This window comes from Acytostelium subglobosum (assembly GCF_000787575.1).
Source record: "Acytostelium subglobosum LB1 DNA, scaffold: scaffold14, whole genome shotgun sequence".
In the NCBI taxonomy this organism is placed as follows: Eukaryota; Evosea; class Eumycetozoa; order Acytosteliales; family Acytosteliaceae; genus Acytostelium; species Acytostelium subglobosum.
This window is the reverse complement of record NW_012236519.1, coordinates 97,827-113,812: the sequence shown is the minus strand read 5'-3', so window position 1 is coordinate 113,812 and position 15,986 is coordinate 97,827. Positions and strand designations below refer to the sequence as shown.

At 44.7% G+C, this 15,986-nt stretch overlaps 5 protein-coding genes across 5 annotated transcripts; 4 read left to right on the top strand and 1 right to left on the bottom strand.

Moving 5' to 3' along the window:
• Positions 1-3,047: 3,047 nt before the first annotated feature.
• Positions 3,048-4,328, top strand: SAMD00019534_070500 (hypothetical protein; the record flags this gene model as incomplete). Its single annotated transcript, XM_012897457.1, has 2 exons — positions 3,048-3,785; positions 3,876-4,328. Coding segments are annotated over 2 exons (1,191 nt in total), but the record flags the coding sequence as incomplete, so codon positions are not given.
• A 226-nt stretch (positions 4,329-4,554) lies between these two features.
• SAMD00019534_070490 (hypothetical protein) lies at positions 4,555-6,344 on the top strand (the record flags this gene model as incomplete). Its single annotated transcript, XM_012897456.1, has 5 exons — positions 4,555-4,575; positions 4,658-4,716; positions 4,796-5,552; positions 5,634-6,052; positions 6,128-6,344. The coding sequence occupies 5 exons, from the start codon at positions 4,555-4,557 to the stop codon at positions 6,342-6,344; spliced, it is 1,473 nt and encodes a 490-aa protein (XP_012752910.1).
• Positions 6,345-9,059: 2,715 nt separating this feature from the next.
• SAMD00019534_070480 (hypothetical protein) lies at positions 9,060-10,862 on the top strand (the record flags this gene model as incomplete). Its single annotated transcript, XM_012897455.1, has 1 exon — positions 9,060-10,862. A coding segment is annotated over one exon (1,803 nt), but the record flags the coding sequence as incomplete, so codon positions are not given.
• Positions 10,863-11,289: 427 nt separating this feature from the next.
• Positions 11,290-12,404, top strand: SAMD00019534_070470 (hypothetical protein; the record flags this gene model as incomplete). The annotated part of the gene is made up of 3 exons (XM_012897454.1): positions 11,290-11,738; positions 11,823-12,105; positions 12,171-12,404. The coding sequence occupies 3 exons, from the start codon at positions 11,290-11,292 to the stop codon at positions 12,402-12,404; spliced, it is 966 nt and encodes a 321-aa protein (XP_012752908.1).
• Positions 12,405-12,532: 128 nt separating this feature from the next.
• SAMD00019534_070460 (hypothetical protein) lies at positions 12,533-15,647 on the bottom strand (the record flags this gene model as incomplete). The annotated part of the gene is made up of 5 exons (XM_012897453.1): positions 12,533-13,049; positions 13,136-13,251; positions 13,330-14,420; positions 14,502-15,328; positions 15,406-15,647. 5 exons carry the CDS (start codon positions 15,645-15,647, stop codon positions 12,533-12,535), a joined length of 2,793 nt encoding a protein of 930 aa, XP_012752907.1.
• Between the last annotated feature and the right edge of the window lie 339 nt (positions 15,648-15,986).

Below are 15,986 nucleotides of genomic sequence, written 5' to 3'. Positions count from 1 at the left end.
AGTCATCATCATCATCTAATCGAGCAGCATTGTTCCAAACAGTCGTGTCGTCCGTTGGAGAACAGAACGAAGTAAGTAAGTTATTCAAACTACCAACAAACCAATCGGAAAAGTGTATGAACTCAATTGAGTGAGTGTCACCTCGACTGACAGGCGACAAGGCATCAAATGCATTTGGTGTCTGTCTGCCTGCCTCTTGCTAGATGGATGTATGTGTGTGTCTGATGAACATCCAGAAGTTCGAGGTCATTCGTCCGATGACTATGGCCCTGCCCCCTATCTTTGAAGCCTCTCACCCCATGGTGATGGCAATGGTGGTGAGATGTAGCGGGAGAAGGCAAGAGGTTGATGTTAAATCTCACTCAGTTCTCGCCCGTTCTAATGACAGAACGTGTCAAACATACTCCACTGAATACAGTCAGTCAGTCAATCCAAAAGAGATTGAGAGAGAGACCCTCTGGTCAAATACTCCTTAGATCTCCCAAACCAAACATAACTCACTATTAGCGATGTTGTTGTTGTTGGTGTGCTTTCAGATGATGTGATGTGGTCCATCCAGAAAGAGCAAATGATTGATTGTTTGATTGATTGCCATCTAATCAACACACATTTCCAGTTTACAAGTAGGGTCCGAGATGATGATTATGATTGGTCAACACTATACCCAGACCCAATCACATCAGCTCAACCAGCCTATATAAAGTATTCCAAATTAACTGATCCAGAGGGTGAATGAGTGATGATAGTGAGTGAAGGGCTTGCCCTCCTCCTCTTCTGCTCTTTACCACGCCCACATATGTCATGGCCCCCACTACCGACCACTATCCCCCAACAACCAAACACCAATCCATCCATCCTTTAAATGACAAAGAGGAATGATTGTTGTAGCATTGCTATCAGCATCATTGAACGAATACTCTACTCGAATCACACTCCCACTTGTTGTCAGTCAGTCAACTCCCATAAACACACACCACTTGAGAGTGATTGAACACATCAAAGTGGTGTGTTAAATACATATAACTAACTAATGTTTGTGTGTGTGTGTGTGTGTGTGTGTGTGTATGTGTTTGTGTGAATGATTGATTGAAAGAATGAATGATCAAATATGTGTGTGTTATAAATAACCATCAACATTGGTGTGATGGAGGGGTGGGTGTATATATCTAACTCAAGGAATATGACTGATTGATTGATAGGGGTCTATTAAAATATTATATATATATATAAGTTAATGTGTGTTTGTGTATTTATTTGATTATTTCCAACTCTTTAAAGTATTGGTACCAATTACTTTATCAATCCACAACTACCACAACAGCAACAGATAGAGTACAGTGCCCTCATTATCCCACTTACTTTATAACATCAACTGCCATTGGCGCCATCAAACAACCACAACCTCAACTCTACCACTACTATAACAACAACAACAACTCACACCATCACTCCATCCATCCATCCATCCTTCCATCCCTCCACAATCAATTTCAAGTCAGTTGTTGTCAACAACCAACACTCACTTCTAAGGTTGCCAAATTATTTGTAGAGTGCACACAACAACAACAAACTTGTATTATCTCACTTTCCATCACGGATGCTGAACTGGTAGTTTGAAGGTAGTTGACACATTTCCGACGCGCGTCGATATCCCCAGCCATACACCAGCCAACCAATCAACCTTCCAACATCAACAGAGATAGAAGATAGATAGATAGAGATAGATAGACACTTCAAAAAAAAACAAAACAGGTTTACTTAGAGAGCCCGAAGCTTCGCCATTTCTTAGTTTGTTGGATAATTTATCATCATCATTATCATCCAGGATTAATTAATTATTTTCCAGGATTATTAATATCATTTTAATTATTATAATTATATATATATCAATCAATCCATTATACAAACTACTTTATTTAGTAGTATTTTTAAATATATTTTAAATAATAATAATAATTATATAATAATAATAATAATATTTCCATGATGTTCCAACCAAATATTAATTATTCAACAGATACATTAGTGGATTATACACAGTCATCTTCTCCTGTGATGATGATGAATCAACAACAATTACAATTACATCCACATCAACAACATGATCAATCTCTTCACCACCAACAACAACAACCATTGCAGATGCAACAACAACAACAACAACAACAACAATTATTTGATAATAATTCGACAAGTCTTTATTCCAACTTTCAGAATCAGTTCAACTATAATGCATCTCTAGTCCAACAGCAACATCAACAGCATCTTCAACAACATCAGCAAACAATGATGATGACCTCACACGCCATTCATCATGGCGGTCCCATGGGGGTTGGATCACCATCCAGCCACCTTTATGTAAATAATCAACAACAGCAACAACAGCCAGTCCATCAGACACAGCAACACCTCCTTCCACTACAACCTCAACAACAACAACAGCCACAACATCTTATTTATTATAATTCCACTCCACCATCTATAGCCCAACCTCCAAAGTATCCAAACAAAGATATAAATATGAAGATACTTAATAATCAGATGACACCAACTACAATAATGTCATCTACCGACAGTTGTTCTAGGAATGATTCCAAAAAAATGGATGGTTCCATCAAATCTACTGATCAAATATGTGGACTGGAATTGACACAGCCATTCATGAGCTTTGACAATCATACCGATCAATTCATCACACTCCAGCCAACCGATCATGTTGGCACCAGCAGTAACAATCAAGGCAACAGCGCCAACAGCTCACCCAACTCATTCCCCCTGGCCACCTCGTCAGAAATCACCTCATCCATCAAGGAGTTCTCTCCCATCTCCATATCACCATCCACCTCGTCGGACTCCAACACTTCACCCGCCAAGTCATCGAAGAAGACCTCATCATCGTCCTCTTCATCTTCATCCAARGAAGCCACATAAGAAACACAAGTCCTCCTCCACCACCYTCACTCCCCTCCACAACCTCCACCTTGGCATCAGCCTCCAACTCATCGACACTGGCCCAATCACAACAACTATCGGCCAGCACATCACCTATGGTCTCGACCAACTCTCCAACACCTACACCTGGTCTGTTGGCAGGAGGCATACCAAGTCATCTGCGCTATGATGACGTCGTTGCCAACTTGTGCTCATCGTTCAACGACATGTTCCAAGACCTGTCACCTCTCCAGACTGTAAAGTTCATCGGATATATATATAGTGTTCTGAAGAATCAGTATCCTTTGCAGTTGAACAACATGTCATTCTCATCCAACTCGTCTGTGATGGGCATGTCCATGTTGGCCCCGCCCGCTCCACCTCAACAAGGGTTCGCATCGGCAGCCACTACTGCCGCCAACAACAACTCAATCAAAGCGTCGAGCATCAATATCAATATAAATAGCACTACTTCCAACAGCACCAGCTCTAGTATAACATCAACATCAACGACCGAGTCTTCTTCCTCAGTCTCCTCCAAACATCAGCACGTCTCCGAGTCTGGTGTACTTACACTTGAGATTGACAATGGACTCCAGATGAAGCTGCCGTCGCAGCTGCCTCCAGCCTCGTTGCCGACCAATCATCAACCATTCCCTCTGCTCAAGTCCAGCTCGAGCCAGACAATGACGGCGGGCAGCAGCAGCAGCAGCACGGGCAAAGATACCAAGACAAAGTCCAAGTCGAAGCAGAAGAAGAGAAAATCATCGAAGAAGTCGAGAGGCCAGATCGTCTCCATCAACAATGAGTTCATCATCAATCGCAAGTCGCCTCTAGCAGCCGTCGACATTAATGTAAGTAGTGATGAGTTGTTGGAGTGTGGCGCCAGCCTGGGGTGGACATGACTAACTAACAAACGTTGATCCGTCCAACCAATAATCTAGATGGTTGTATCAGAGGGAATACTTGGTCTACTGAATGATATTGACAAACAAAAGCTTTCCAAGCTGTTGCCAATGGGCACTGGCATTGATGGTGTGTTCAAGAACAAGTTCTTCCTCGACTCGCTGGCAATGTACAGTTCCTATCTGCCATTGGGCGCCTTTGAGGAGTACGACGTGACGTCCATGACTAGTGATGCACACGTCAACTCGCTCACCAACACACCATCGTTGTCATCGACTACACCAACTGCCGTTGTTACACCAGTGGTAACTCCACCAACAACAGTAACTGTGGCAGTGGCGGCGACATCCACGACCACCACTACCATATCTTCTTCTTCATCTACATCATCGACATGTTCAACTAGTCTTGCAACATCGCAACAGGGTACACCACCGACACAGATACCAACGCCAACATCAACACCCATAACAGTATGCGTCCAAAGTAGATAACTCCTTTTGATTGATTGATGTGAAGATTGAATGAATGATGAAGTATCAACAATATAATATAATATAGTATATGATTAGATAATACTTGTATTCATGTGTGTGCTGGACTACACTTTATTCATTCATTTGACTTGTCAAATTGACCATTCTTTGTGATCAAGCTTGAAACATAGAGATAGAGTGAGAGTGAGACAGGTTATACATACATACATACAATACAGTCATGGACTACAGCACAGAGTTGGTATGTAGACATGTCACGCGACAAGCTTGAAGACCATGCATGTTGACACCAACCAACCAATCAATCAATCCCCTCATTCAAGATACGTCTCAATAAGGACGAAGAGTTTGAATACTTCAACTTAAATAGAGCAGGTAAAAAGTACGCTGACGACAATGAGGCAAGCAATCAATGAACAACAACAAACATCATCATTGACACACTATCTACTACTTAACAGCTTGGGCAAGTTCACAGCATGGAACATCGATGAACATACTCTGTTTAGACAGGCACTTGAATCAGCGGCGGACCCAACCAATGTTGCATTGATAGCTGCGAGCATACAGACTAGATCAGTGGATCAGGTGGATGTACATTTGAAGGTCTACCAGAATCATTGCAACAAACAGGTCAGTCAACAGAGTAATCCATTCCTGTCGAATCTCACAAACAGTTTGTTCAAAGGCGTGATCGACTCGTTGGGCAAGGATCCAGTGTCACCTCTGTCTGGCGGCGGCTCAACGCCCACACAGTTCCTGACAGTCCCCTCGCCATCGACATCGTCGTCGCCATCACTTGGACCCACATCATCGTCGTCGCCAGGCGCCTCGAACCCTTCGTCGCCAGCGTCGTCATCTGGCAAGATCAGCTTACACCTTGCCTCACATGCGATACCTACTGCACTCCAACCGACAGCATCAAAGAACGTTGTTGTTACCGATGCCACGACCACACCGGCACATGCCACCGGCACGCAGTCCAGTCAGGTGGAGACCAAACACTTGATAAACAATTCTGCGCCAAAGCCCAAGTCAAAGAAGGATCAAAAGATACTGAGTGAGCCGTGGTCGGCCGAAGATCAGAAGCGATTAGAAGAGGCACTCACCAAGTATCCATCATCTCGCTACAGCAGTGTGTCCAGATGGCAAGCCATCTCCAAAGAGCTAGGCATACCTCCAAAGACTGTAGCACTGCGTTACAATCAAATGTTAGATGTATGTGTGATCAATAGCCATCGATGCACCATGGACCATGGGCCAAAAACTTGTTGACTAACTCATACTCGTACACATTAGAACTTGACTGGAAGGAAGGAGGCAGCACCTGTTGAGGATGAACAAGAGGATAGTACACAGACAAAGGGCAAGAGAAAGGCTGCTGCAGGGAGGACGACAGCGAAGCAGCCAGCCGCGACAAAGAAGGGAAAGAAGGACACGACGTCGACCACATCAGATAAGGGACTGCCGCCTCTGCCTCTGCCACAGCCAATGGCCAAGCAAGCGTCGTCTACTACAATCCAGCAACCACCACCTCCACCTGCCAAGCGCGAGCCAACCATCCACCACCTGAACTTCAACCCTGAGAAGGCCGACCAACTCATCCAACGAAACTCAGCGCTGATCGATCAGATTCGCTCAGACATCATGTACACCGGCTCGACCAAAGTCGACCATTTGGAGCAATACAAGAACAACATCACCGAGGCATTGAAATGGTATGATGATCAATCCACTCCACTCCACTCAATCATTCAATCAATCATACTAACTTACTTACTTCATAACAATAGCACAATGATATGGTCACCAGATAGCAATGAGATGCCACCACTGCCTGTAAAGGTTAATGATATGATTATAACGATGAAGACGAATATGAAGCAGTGGAATCCTTTGCCAAAGGTGGCAGCTGAATGGAGCCTGTCAGTGGAGGAGGCAACGGGTGGTCTGATCCATCAGGATCACTCCTCTCCCTCAACATCAAGTCCATCAATCGACACACTCTAGACATCCATCCATTCATGTATTATACCATCCCTCCCTCCAAGTTTGAAGACTCGAGTAAACTATCAATTTAGCGGAGCAACGTGGCAAGCTCGACAATGCAGGTCAACTTTGAAGTTGAGGGAGTCGAGAGAGATTGAATCTTAAGCTCATTCCAGTTCCCCATCCATAACATCATTGTTGATGAACTGACTTGGACCTGGTACACGCCAGGAGACATCTATCAGGCCTATCTATATCCCTCAGTCTCACTCTCAACATCAGACATTGGACTATATTTGGTGAAGGGCTGTGAATCACTGCCCATTAATAATGTTGTCGTCATTCTCGTATTCCTTAATCAAGGAAAGTTGCTCATTTCAGGATTTTCAACGAAGGCTCTGATCTGTGGATGGATCACCCAAAGTCCAATTGATTGGAAATTCATCAGGATTGTTTGACTTACAGATCATCATCATACCTCATATCACGTTCTCTTTTCCCTTCCATTTCCCCTTCCTTCTTCTTTATTAACTTTATAATTATTACTTCAAAGTTATAACTTTAAATTTCGAATACCCCCTCTTTGCAAAGTTGCAGAAATCACTTGGAAGGCGTGACTTTTTGGACATCGGACCATCCGCCAACAATCCAACTACCAATCAATCAGATCCACAGATCGATCCACCCTACTACGAACTGATCACTACTGAGTGAGTGTATCGAACTGATCAGTTGGACTTTGGGACTTGGTCAAACAATCCAATCACACAGACATATAGAAAGACACAAACACAGGCCTAAAGAATGTAAGTTAGTTACATTGAACAGTCAACAACTCTTGAACAATGAATGGGAGACATTTATGTCTCCAAAGATACCTACACACACTTTGTATGGCAGCGAGTCCTCAAACATCGTGTGATCAATCAAAGATGTTTTATTTGAGGGGCAAGACACAAACTCAAAGCCCCCCACACGCCCAGGGGGGTACAAGTCGGACCGCCCGCCAATAGCGTGGCATAAGTTATTTATATCAAACGTTGATACCTATCACAATCATTAACATCATCTTTGGTGACAGGGTAATGTCTATCTCGTCAATCCTCACACACATACACTCACTCCTCAACTATCGATCAACGATCGCATCGTCAACACCCACATATATTTAATGACCGCCCACAATCCAGCCAGGGCCTTATCACCGCCCATTTTCCACGATCACTATTTGAATAGGCGCCAATCCTTTACCCAAACACTTGCCCCATAGCCCATTCATTGGTCTCCTTCTACCTTTCTTTGCACATGTTATACATCATCATCCATCCCATCAATTATTCACCCTCTTTGATCATCTGCTTGATCAACTTAATCACCCCCACCAATCACAAGTCCACACATGGACCTGGTGTGAAAAAAGTATGATCAGTCAATCATAATAATATTCCCACACTGCACAAAACCGAATCGTTCAACACCAATTCACCGATGTCAGCGTGTGTCTGGCACACTCCCCCACTCATTTTTTTCCACTCTTGCGTTTGTTTTGATGCGCTGTGCAATCGACACATCGATGGAGCAACCCCACCACCCTCCCACCAACTCAATACTTGGATTGGCCGTTTATCCCCATTTATTTCCTTGCTGATGAAGGCAGGCGGGTTGGTCCATGGCTGTCCGGGGCGGCGCCTCAGCTCGGGTGTTTTCCAAACTGTTAACTCACTCACTCACTTTCTTTGTTCAGGTGTGTGCAACTCTTCCCAAGCCCTTGCCCGGCAGCGGACACCACCACCAATCCCCATGTCAGAGGGGTAGGCCTAATAATCCACTGATTCATACATTCAATCAGTCAGCAGTCATCCATGCTTGACCAATGCACAGTCCATCAACAACAACACATTTCTTTTCTTTCTGTACTTGACGAGTCTATACAAGTAGTTTGTTAAAAATCACATATCAATCATCAAAGAACTAGAGTATAATATTCTCCAACTTACCATCCATCACTAATCTAATAATTCGTCATCATCCATTCCATCCATCCATCCATCCATCCATCATTTATATTTATAACATACCATCAGGTCCATCAGTTATTCATTAGTCACTCCAATCAATCACACACGCACACACACTAACATTCATCCATTATTGTTATTGTACTATTACCTTGACTTCTTGTAGACCACTCAATCAAAGACAGACAATCAATTACCTAATTGTAAGTAACATACTCATACTACACACTTGTCCTTGTCCTTCGTCTTCCAAAGACTCAATCACATACACAACAAACAAAGACAAAGAAGGGAAGGACGATCCATCCATCCATCTTTGCACGAGGCCCATAACATGACGCGGATAGTAGTGGCCATGGCTATTTTTACACCAAAATCTCGTGTTCCACAAGGCCTCGTGGATTATGTTTTACGGATCGCCATCCCACACTTGCACCCAAACTCGCTACTGTTGTGAACACATCATCCATCACCCCAAGCCTTAACTTGGACGATCCACCGATGACCATGCATCAAACTAACTTACGTCCCCTCAATCATTCATTCAGTCAGACAGACAGTACCCTTTAAAATATTTCTCCACCTACTTCTCCCTCTGCCAGCTTCTTTCAACTTATCTTAATCAATCAACCAACCAATCAATCATCAATCAATCACTTATACTATTATTATTTATTTATTTATATAATATTTATATACCTTATACAAAATATATATCATGATGGAAGTCGATAGAATGAAGATTGGCTTTATGTTGGGTTGCGGATCAAATGCCTCCGCACCAAAGGAGGACTTGGCCTCAACCACTACCACTACCACTACCAATACTGCTGCCACCACACAGTCGACAATGAAGCGCTCATTGTCCGCATCGATACAAAGTGAGGAGGACGATGACGAGGGTGTGGTACTACTTTCGAAAATCGCATCGCCAACACCTTCATCGCCAGACAAGATACCATCACCATTGCTCAACTTGCCAAAGTCCAGCAACAACACCAACAATCACTTCAACACAATCAAGATACCAAACTTCAGTATACTCACCAATGCCGCGACATCCATGCTGTCCACCTCGGCCAATCATTCCAATATATACTCTTCCAGCAGCATCAGCAGTGGCAGCAGCAGCAACCCATTCATTTCCAAAGAGTTGGCCAACAGCCTACTCACACCTTTATCCTCCTCTTCCGACTCAAACTCAAACTCAAACACATTTTCAAACTCAAACTCAAACACAAACTCCAACAATATTACATTCTCAATCACATCCGCACCAAACACTCATGGCATGTTCACATCCAACTCTGGCATCAACATGGCTAGACTACCATCGCTTCAATCAATTTCACCATCTGGCTCGCCAAGACCAGACTCGATCCGATCAACACCATCAGGCTCGCTAAACAACTCGCCATTCCTCTCGCCACACGCTTACATGGACGCGTACAATGACGACCCCGACTCTGGCAACTCATACCCCTCGTCGCCCAACTCACAAAACTCTGACGGCGACGAAGGCGCCAACCGCTCGCCAAACGGATCGCGCTCCATGGCATGCGGCAAGCACAGCAAGTGGAAGAAGAGATGTCCCGACACTTGTGTGGGCCGCGTGTCACCAGTCGAGTTCTCGTCGTCCACCCGCAAGTTGTGGACCCAGGAGGAGTGTTGCCAACTCCTCGAGATGGTCTTCCAGATGGACCCACAATCCGTCACTGCCAAGGAGAGTGAGCAGCGATGGCGCTCAATCGCCCAGACTCTGGGCCGCACCGTCACCTCCACTCGCAAGAAGTACATGCGTCTGATGAACAAGTGGTCTCCTCGTCCAATGGCCACCTCTGTCCATCCAATCTCCAAGCTGATAGAGAACGATAGGAAGAGAAAGACAGACACTTACGACCCGCAGCAGCCAGAGCACAACATGGCCCATCCAGCCAAGGAGCTCAAAATGACCAACATGAACTCCAACTCCAACTCCAACTTTAATCAATCATCCTCTACATCATCATCACCTTTGTCAACATCATCATCTCCACTCAGACAACATCCATCTTCATCATCGTCCACCAACTCATACCAACATTCATCATCAATGGACCAACAACAACATTTTGCGCAACAACAACAACAACACTTCTCACTCCTTCAGAAGCAGCTGTCCGACTCACCCTACTACAAGCAACTGCAGTCAATGCCACAGCAGGGCGGCAGCCAGTCAGTGACCAGCTCGTTCAAGACACTAAGTGAGAAGCTGAACGGCACCGGCAACCACGCCAGTAGTGCCAACGGCAGCAATGGCAACCCACCCAAGTTCAAGAAGCCTATCGGCCGTCCACCCGAAGCCTGTGAGCAACATCGTAGCGAACATCAAAAGTGTCCAAAGGACTGTCCATTCCGCCCCAACCTGAACATGCACCAGCAACAACAACAGCAGATCCAGTTGATGCTCACCCTGCCCTCTACGCTCACCTCACAGCAGCAACATGTTGCTGGTGGTAGCAATATCATGACCCAATCCAAGTGAATGATTTATCGATTGTATGATTGAATGAATGAATGAAACATTGTGAATAAGTCCAACCTTTAATTATTTAGGATAAACTTCTACTTCTTCTTCTTCTTCTTCGTCCTCCTCTCCACAGACTGAATCATCACTCATAGTCTTTGGAATCGTTCCTTTTCGGATCACATGTCAAACATCATTAAAGACCATGGTATCTAAGCCATGTCCTGTCTGGTTGACTACCAACACTTGGGTTACATCCATGATGGGTGATGTGCCTCTTTGGGTCCCAATACAGGACCCGGGACCCAACTCAATTTTGATCATTTTGAACTTGATCATGGTATCCAAAAATCTAAACAAGTTCAATCCAACTCAATCMATTCAATCAATCATCAATCAACTTACATACATACATACATACGTATATACATCAATCATAACAATGTCTACTAACAACAAACAACTATTCATTGGATTGGATGGAGGCGGTACAAAAACATTGTCCATCGTGATCGATGCTAATGGTAATGAGTTGGGCCAGTTCATATCAACCTGCAGCAATCAGAACAGTGTTGGAAAGGAACAAGCTAAAGTTGCAATCATGGAGAGTATCTCAAAGGCAATAGAGGCAGCGGGCGCCGCACCAAGCGATGTCGTATCGATCTGCATGGGCATCAGTGGTGTCGACCGTCCTGAGGACCAGGCCATGGTGGGCGGATGGGTCAAAGAGCTGCTTCCAAACACAGTCTACGAGATCCACAACGACGCAGTGGTCGCACTCTCCTCAGGCACACTCGGAAAGCTCTACGGTGTCGTCGTCATCAGTGGCACTGGCACCATCGCCTGGGGCATCAACCGCCAAGGTGTTAAATCAAGGTCGGCTGGCTGGGGGTAAGTAACCGTCAAGACTATTCACTTGTTGCAGCGCGATAAGTAGTATCACTAACTCATCCCATCTTCACGTCATGTCTACAGACCACTGTTGGGTGATGATGGTAGTGGATATCAAATTGGATTCGATATCCTCAAGCATGTTTGCCGTGCAAAGGATGAGTCGGGTCCAAAGACCCAGTTGACACAGGCCGTATTCAATAAACTGGCCATCAGTAAGGAGGATGATCTGATTGGATGGGCCTACGACAAGGCCAACTCTGGTTGGAGTAAGTTTGCCGAGCTGTCTCCACTAGCCACCGAGTGCGCCAACAATGGAGACAAGGTTGCACAGTCCATTCTCGATATCAATGCCAATGCTCTTGTTGTAAGTACTCAATCATTCATTCAATCATTCAATCACATGCTGACAATGATATCGACAACGAGTAGACATCGATTAGAAGTGTGTTTGTCAAGCTAGGATTGGACAAGTTGGATGAGAAGGTACCTTTGGTACTTGCTGGTGGAAACATTGAGAGGGAGTGCCTCTTTAGCCAAATGCTGAGGACCAAGTTGGCCGAGGCTGTACCAAATGCCGAGCCTATATTCCCCAAGTGCACACCAGGCAAGGGAGCTGCACTCCTTGCCATGGAGCAGTACAAGAAGACACACAACGCACAATAGTCATTCATTCGATTCAATCAATCGATCAATCAATCAACGATCATTGTGATTAAAGTTGTGGAACAACACCAGTCCGTTCGTACGACGAATGGAATTTGTAACACCAGAGGTAGCGCTTCCGCTGGGAGCTATGATTTATAAATATTGCCGCTGCTGCTGCTGCTGCTAGTGTTGCCAACGACCTTGTTGGGAGATAGCCTCTCCCACTCCTTCTTGACATGATCGATGAATTGGGAGCATGGCGAGGCAAAGTAGTCTTTGTCAAACGCCAGGCAACTCTGAGGGCTGTGTGAGGCGATCTTATTAGCTCTCTCACAGCAATCAAAGTAGTTGTAAAGCTCGTCCAGTTCGCGCAAGAAGAATGCCACCTTCTTGTTCGAGCTTGTTGGTCCTCCACCATGCGTGGCAGTTGGCACGGTGAGCGTCGATGATGAGTGGCTGCCACTGCCACCACCTCTTGGTGATGGTGGAGAAGTTGGTATTGAAGGTGTGTTGCCATGCGACGATGCTGATGGCGTCGTCGCTGTGTTAAATAACTTTGGAGTGCCAACAGGGAACTGTACAACCAGCTCCTTTCTTGCCACCCTCAGTTGTTCTCTCTTCAAACCGAAAGACTTGGCAAAGCAGAATGCCGCGCATCGAAGACTATGGAGTGGAAATAGAATGGAAGGGATGTCAGCGAGTCTGATGGGTATCCATAGCATCAGTCCATGGACTCCTTGAACACTTACAAGAATGTTCCAGTCGCATCCAGTTTGAATGTATTGATTGCCAGACGAGCGGTGGCAAAAAAGTATGAGGCAGTCGATGCGTAGTATCCTGCAGTCTTGGAAGCTGGATCAACATCCTGTATCGTTTGATTGAATGAGTGAGTGAGTGAATAGTTCTAGTTCGATTGATTGGATTGATTGATTGGAGTACTCACAGTCATGAGCTGTCCAATGTGGATGTATGCAAGACCGACTTGGAGCAGGATATCAAGACATTCAGTGTCTCCCTCGTTCTGGAGTGCTGTCGCCTTGGCTTTTAGACTCTTTGTATCGATGTGGAGTCTATCGATCACCTGCTTCTGACTGATCTCATCACTCTTTCCTCTCTTTCCTCCTCCACGACTATTCGCCGATGATGAATCACCTGTATCCATCATGTCTCTCTTTGATTCCTTCTTAGTATCTCTACTCCTCTCCTTCTCCTTCTCCTTATCTCTTGTCCTATCCTTCTCCTTCTCCTTTTCCTTCTCCTTCTCTTTATCCTTGTTATCTCTGTCCCTATCTCTATCCCTATCTCTTTCATCTCTGTTATCTCTGTTATCTCTTTCCTTGTCTCTGTCTCCACCTCCTCTGTCGCGACCATCCCTGCTATCTCTGTCTCTATCACCACCTCTGTCTCTTTCCCTATCTCTGTCACCTCTATCGTCCCTATCACCTCTGTCTCGTCTGTCTCTGTCTCTATCCCTTTCGCGTTCTCTATCTCTGTCTCTTCCATCCCTGTTGTTATCCTTGTCTCTTCCATCCTTTGGCTCTTTGTCCTCCTGACCTCCGCCACCACCAGCGGCTCTTGATAGTCTTGCACGATCCTTCTCATTCGATCTACCATTATTGTTGTTGTTATTTGGAGGTGATGATCTCTTCTTTGAGCTTGAGCCACCAAGCTCTACACTCATCCTATCAGCCTCGGACACTGAGAATGGATTGGAAGGAAGTGGTGGAAGTGGTGGTGTCGATGTTGAATCTCTCCTTGATGATGATGATGATCCTTGTTCAGTCCTTCTATCATTGTCCCTATCCTTATTATTATTATTATTATTATTACTATTATTATTATTATTCGTGCTTTGTCTATTACTTCTATCTCCACTGTCCCTATTCCTATCTCTATCTCTTATCCTATCTCTATTATTATCTCTATTATTATCTCTATTATTATCTCTGTTATCTCGCCAACTATCCTTGCCACGACTACTACCATTGTTGTTGTTGTTGTTACTCTTGAGCAATGGTGAGTCCACCTTGACATCTGGAGTATTGACATGAATGATTGGTGAAGCTGGAACTGGTGGAGCTGGAGCTGGAGCTGGAGCTGTCTTTATCCTCTTACTGCTGTTGACATCACGATCACGACCACGATTACGATCACGATCATAATCACTATCATCATCACTTAGAAGTGTGCCACTCACTGAATCATTGATCCTGATGGAGATGTCCTTGAACATTTCCTCATCCTCGCTGTACAGTGCTGTGTTGGCGTCCAACTCTGAACGATCAAGGTCCAGATTGCCATCAACCTCCTCGTCCTCGTCAGGTTTCCTCTTCTTCTCGACCACCATTGGACTTAACAAGTGTGCCGTACTACTCTTTGACTTTGGACGTAGCAGATCATGGTGTAGTAGTTGTTGTTGCTGTTGTTGTTGTTGTTGTTGTTGTTGTTGTTGTTGTTGTTGTTGGAGTTTGATTGTGAGTTTCAACTTCTTCTTGCCATCGGTGTTGTTGTTGCTAGATTGTACCCGCGAGTGATTGTTACCAACACTCTCCTCATCGCTATACATTGTTCCAGAAGAGTGGTGGTGACCGTTGGGTAATCGTGAGGGTTGGTGGCCTCGACCATTGGCCTTGGTGTTGTGGTGGGGTTGGTCCATAAGGTCCACCATGTCCTCAACTGGAATGGAATGACCTCCACCACCATTACTGCTGTCATTGATTGGTGAGAGCATTGGATTGACAGGATTGGTCATTGTCCGGAATATTGATGACATGGTCAGAGGGTTTGGTGATGCGCCATTGTCCCTGTCCCTGTCTCTTACTCTATCCCTTGCTCCATCCATTGATCGTGATGATGATGATGAGGATGATTGTCTTCCTTGTGCCAAAGTCTTTGAACTCTCTTGTCTGATTGTTAATGGTGCAGGTGTCTTGTACTCTCCACTTTTGTGAATAGGTTGGCTGTTAGGAAGTGTGTGCGTGGTAGCCATGGGCAGGACATGGGCATCCAGAGAACATACGTTGTTGGTCCATTCGTTGTTCGGTTCTTGTTTGAGGATGAGGATGATGATGTTGACGTTGTTGATGATGACGATGATCCACGACCTCGTTGTCCACTTCCACCACCATCACCACGATGATAGTAATCGTCGTCACTACTTGAGTGATCAGAGTATGTATATGAACTGTTTGAGGAAGTTGTTGACTTGGACGAAGTTCCTCCTCCACCTCCTCGTCCTCCTCCTCGACTCCTCTCAATCATTATGATATCTGTGTATATATGTGTGTGTGTGTGTGCGTGTGTGTGTGTATCTAACTATATATCTATCTTATTATCTTTATAACTAAGTATCTATCAATTGTGACTCGTGTCACACTCAATGATGTCTACCTTACTTCTGCTTGTTTGACGCGTCTATCTGTCAACTGTCGCTTTGGTAGTCAATGAGCTATTATTATTATTGTTTATATATGTAAAAGTAAGTATACATATATATTAAAACGAATGAATGAATGTATGTATGAATAAGTGAACGAGAAGTTATTATATTGCAATGGGATTGAATGAATGAATGTTCCCAATTGTGACAACTTTGACATG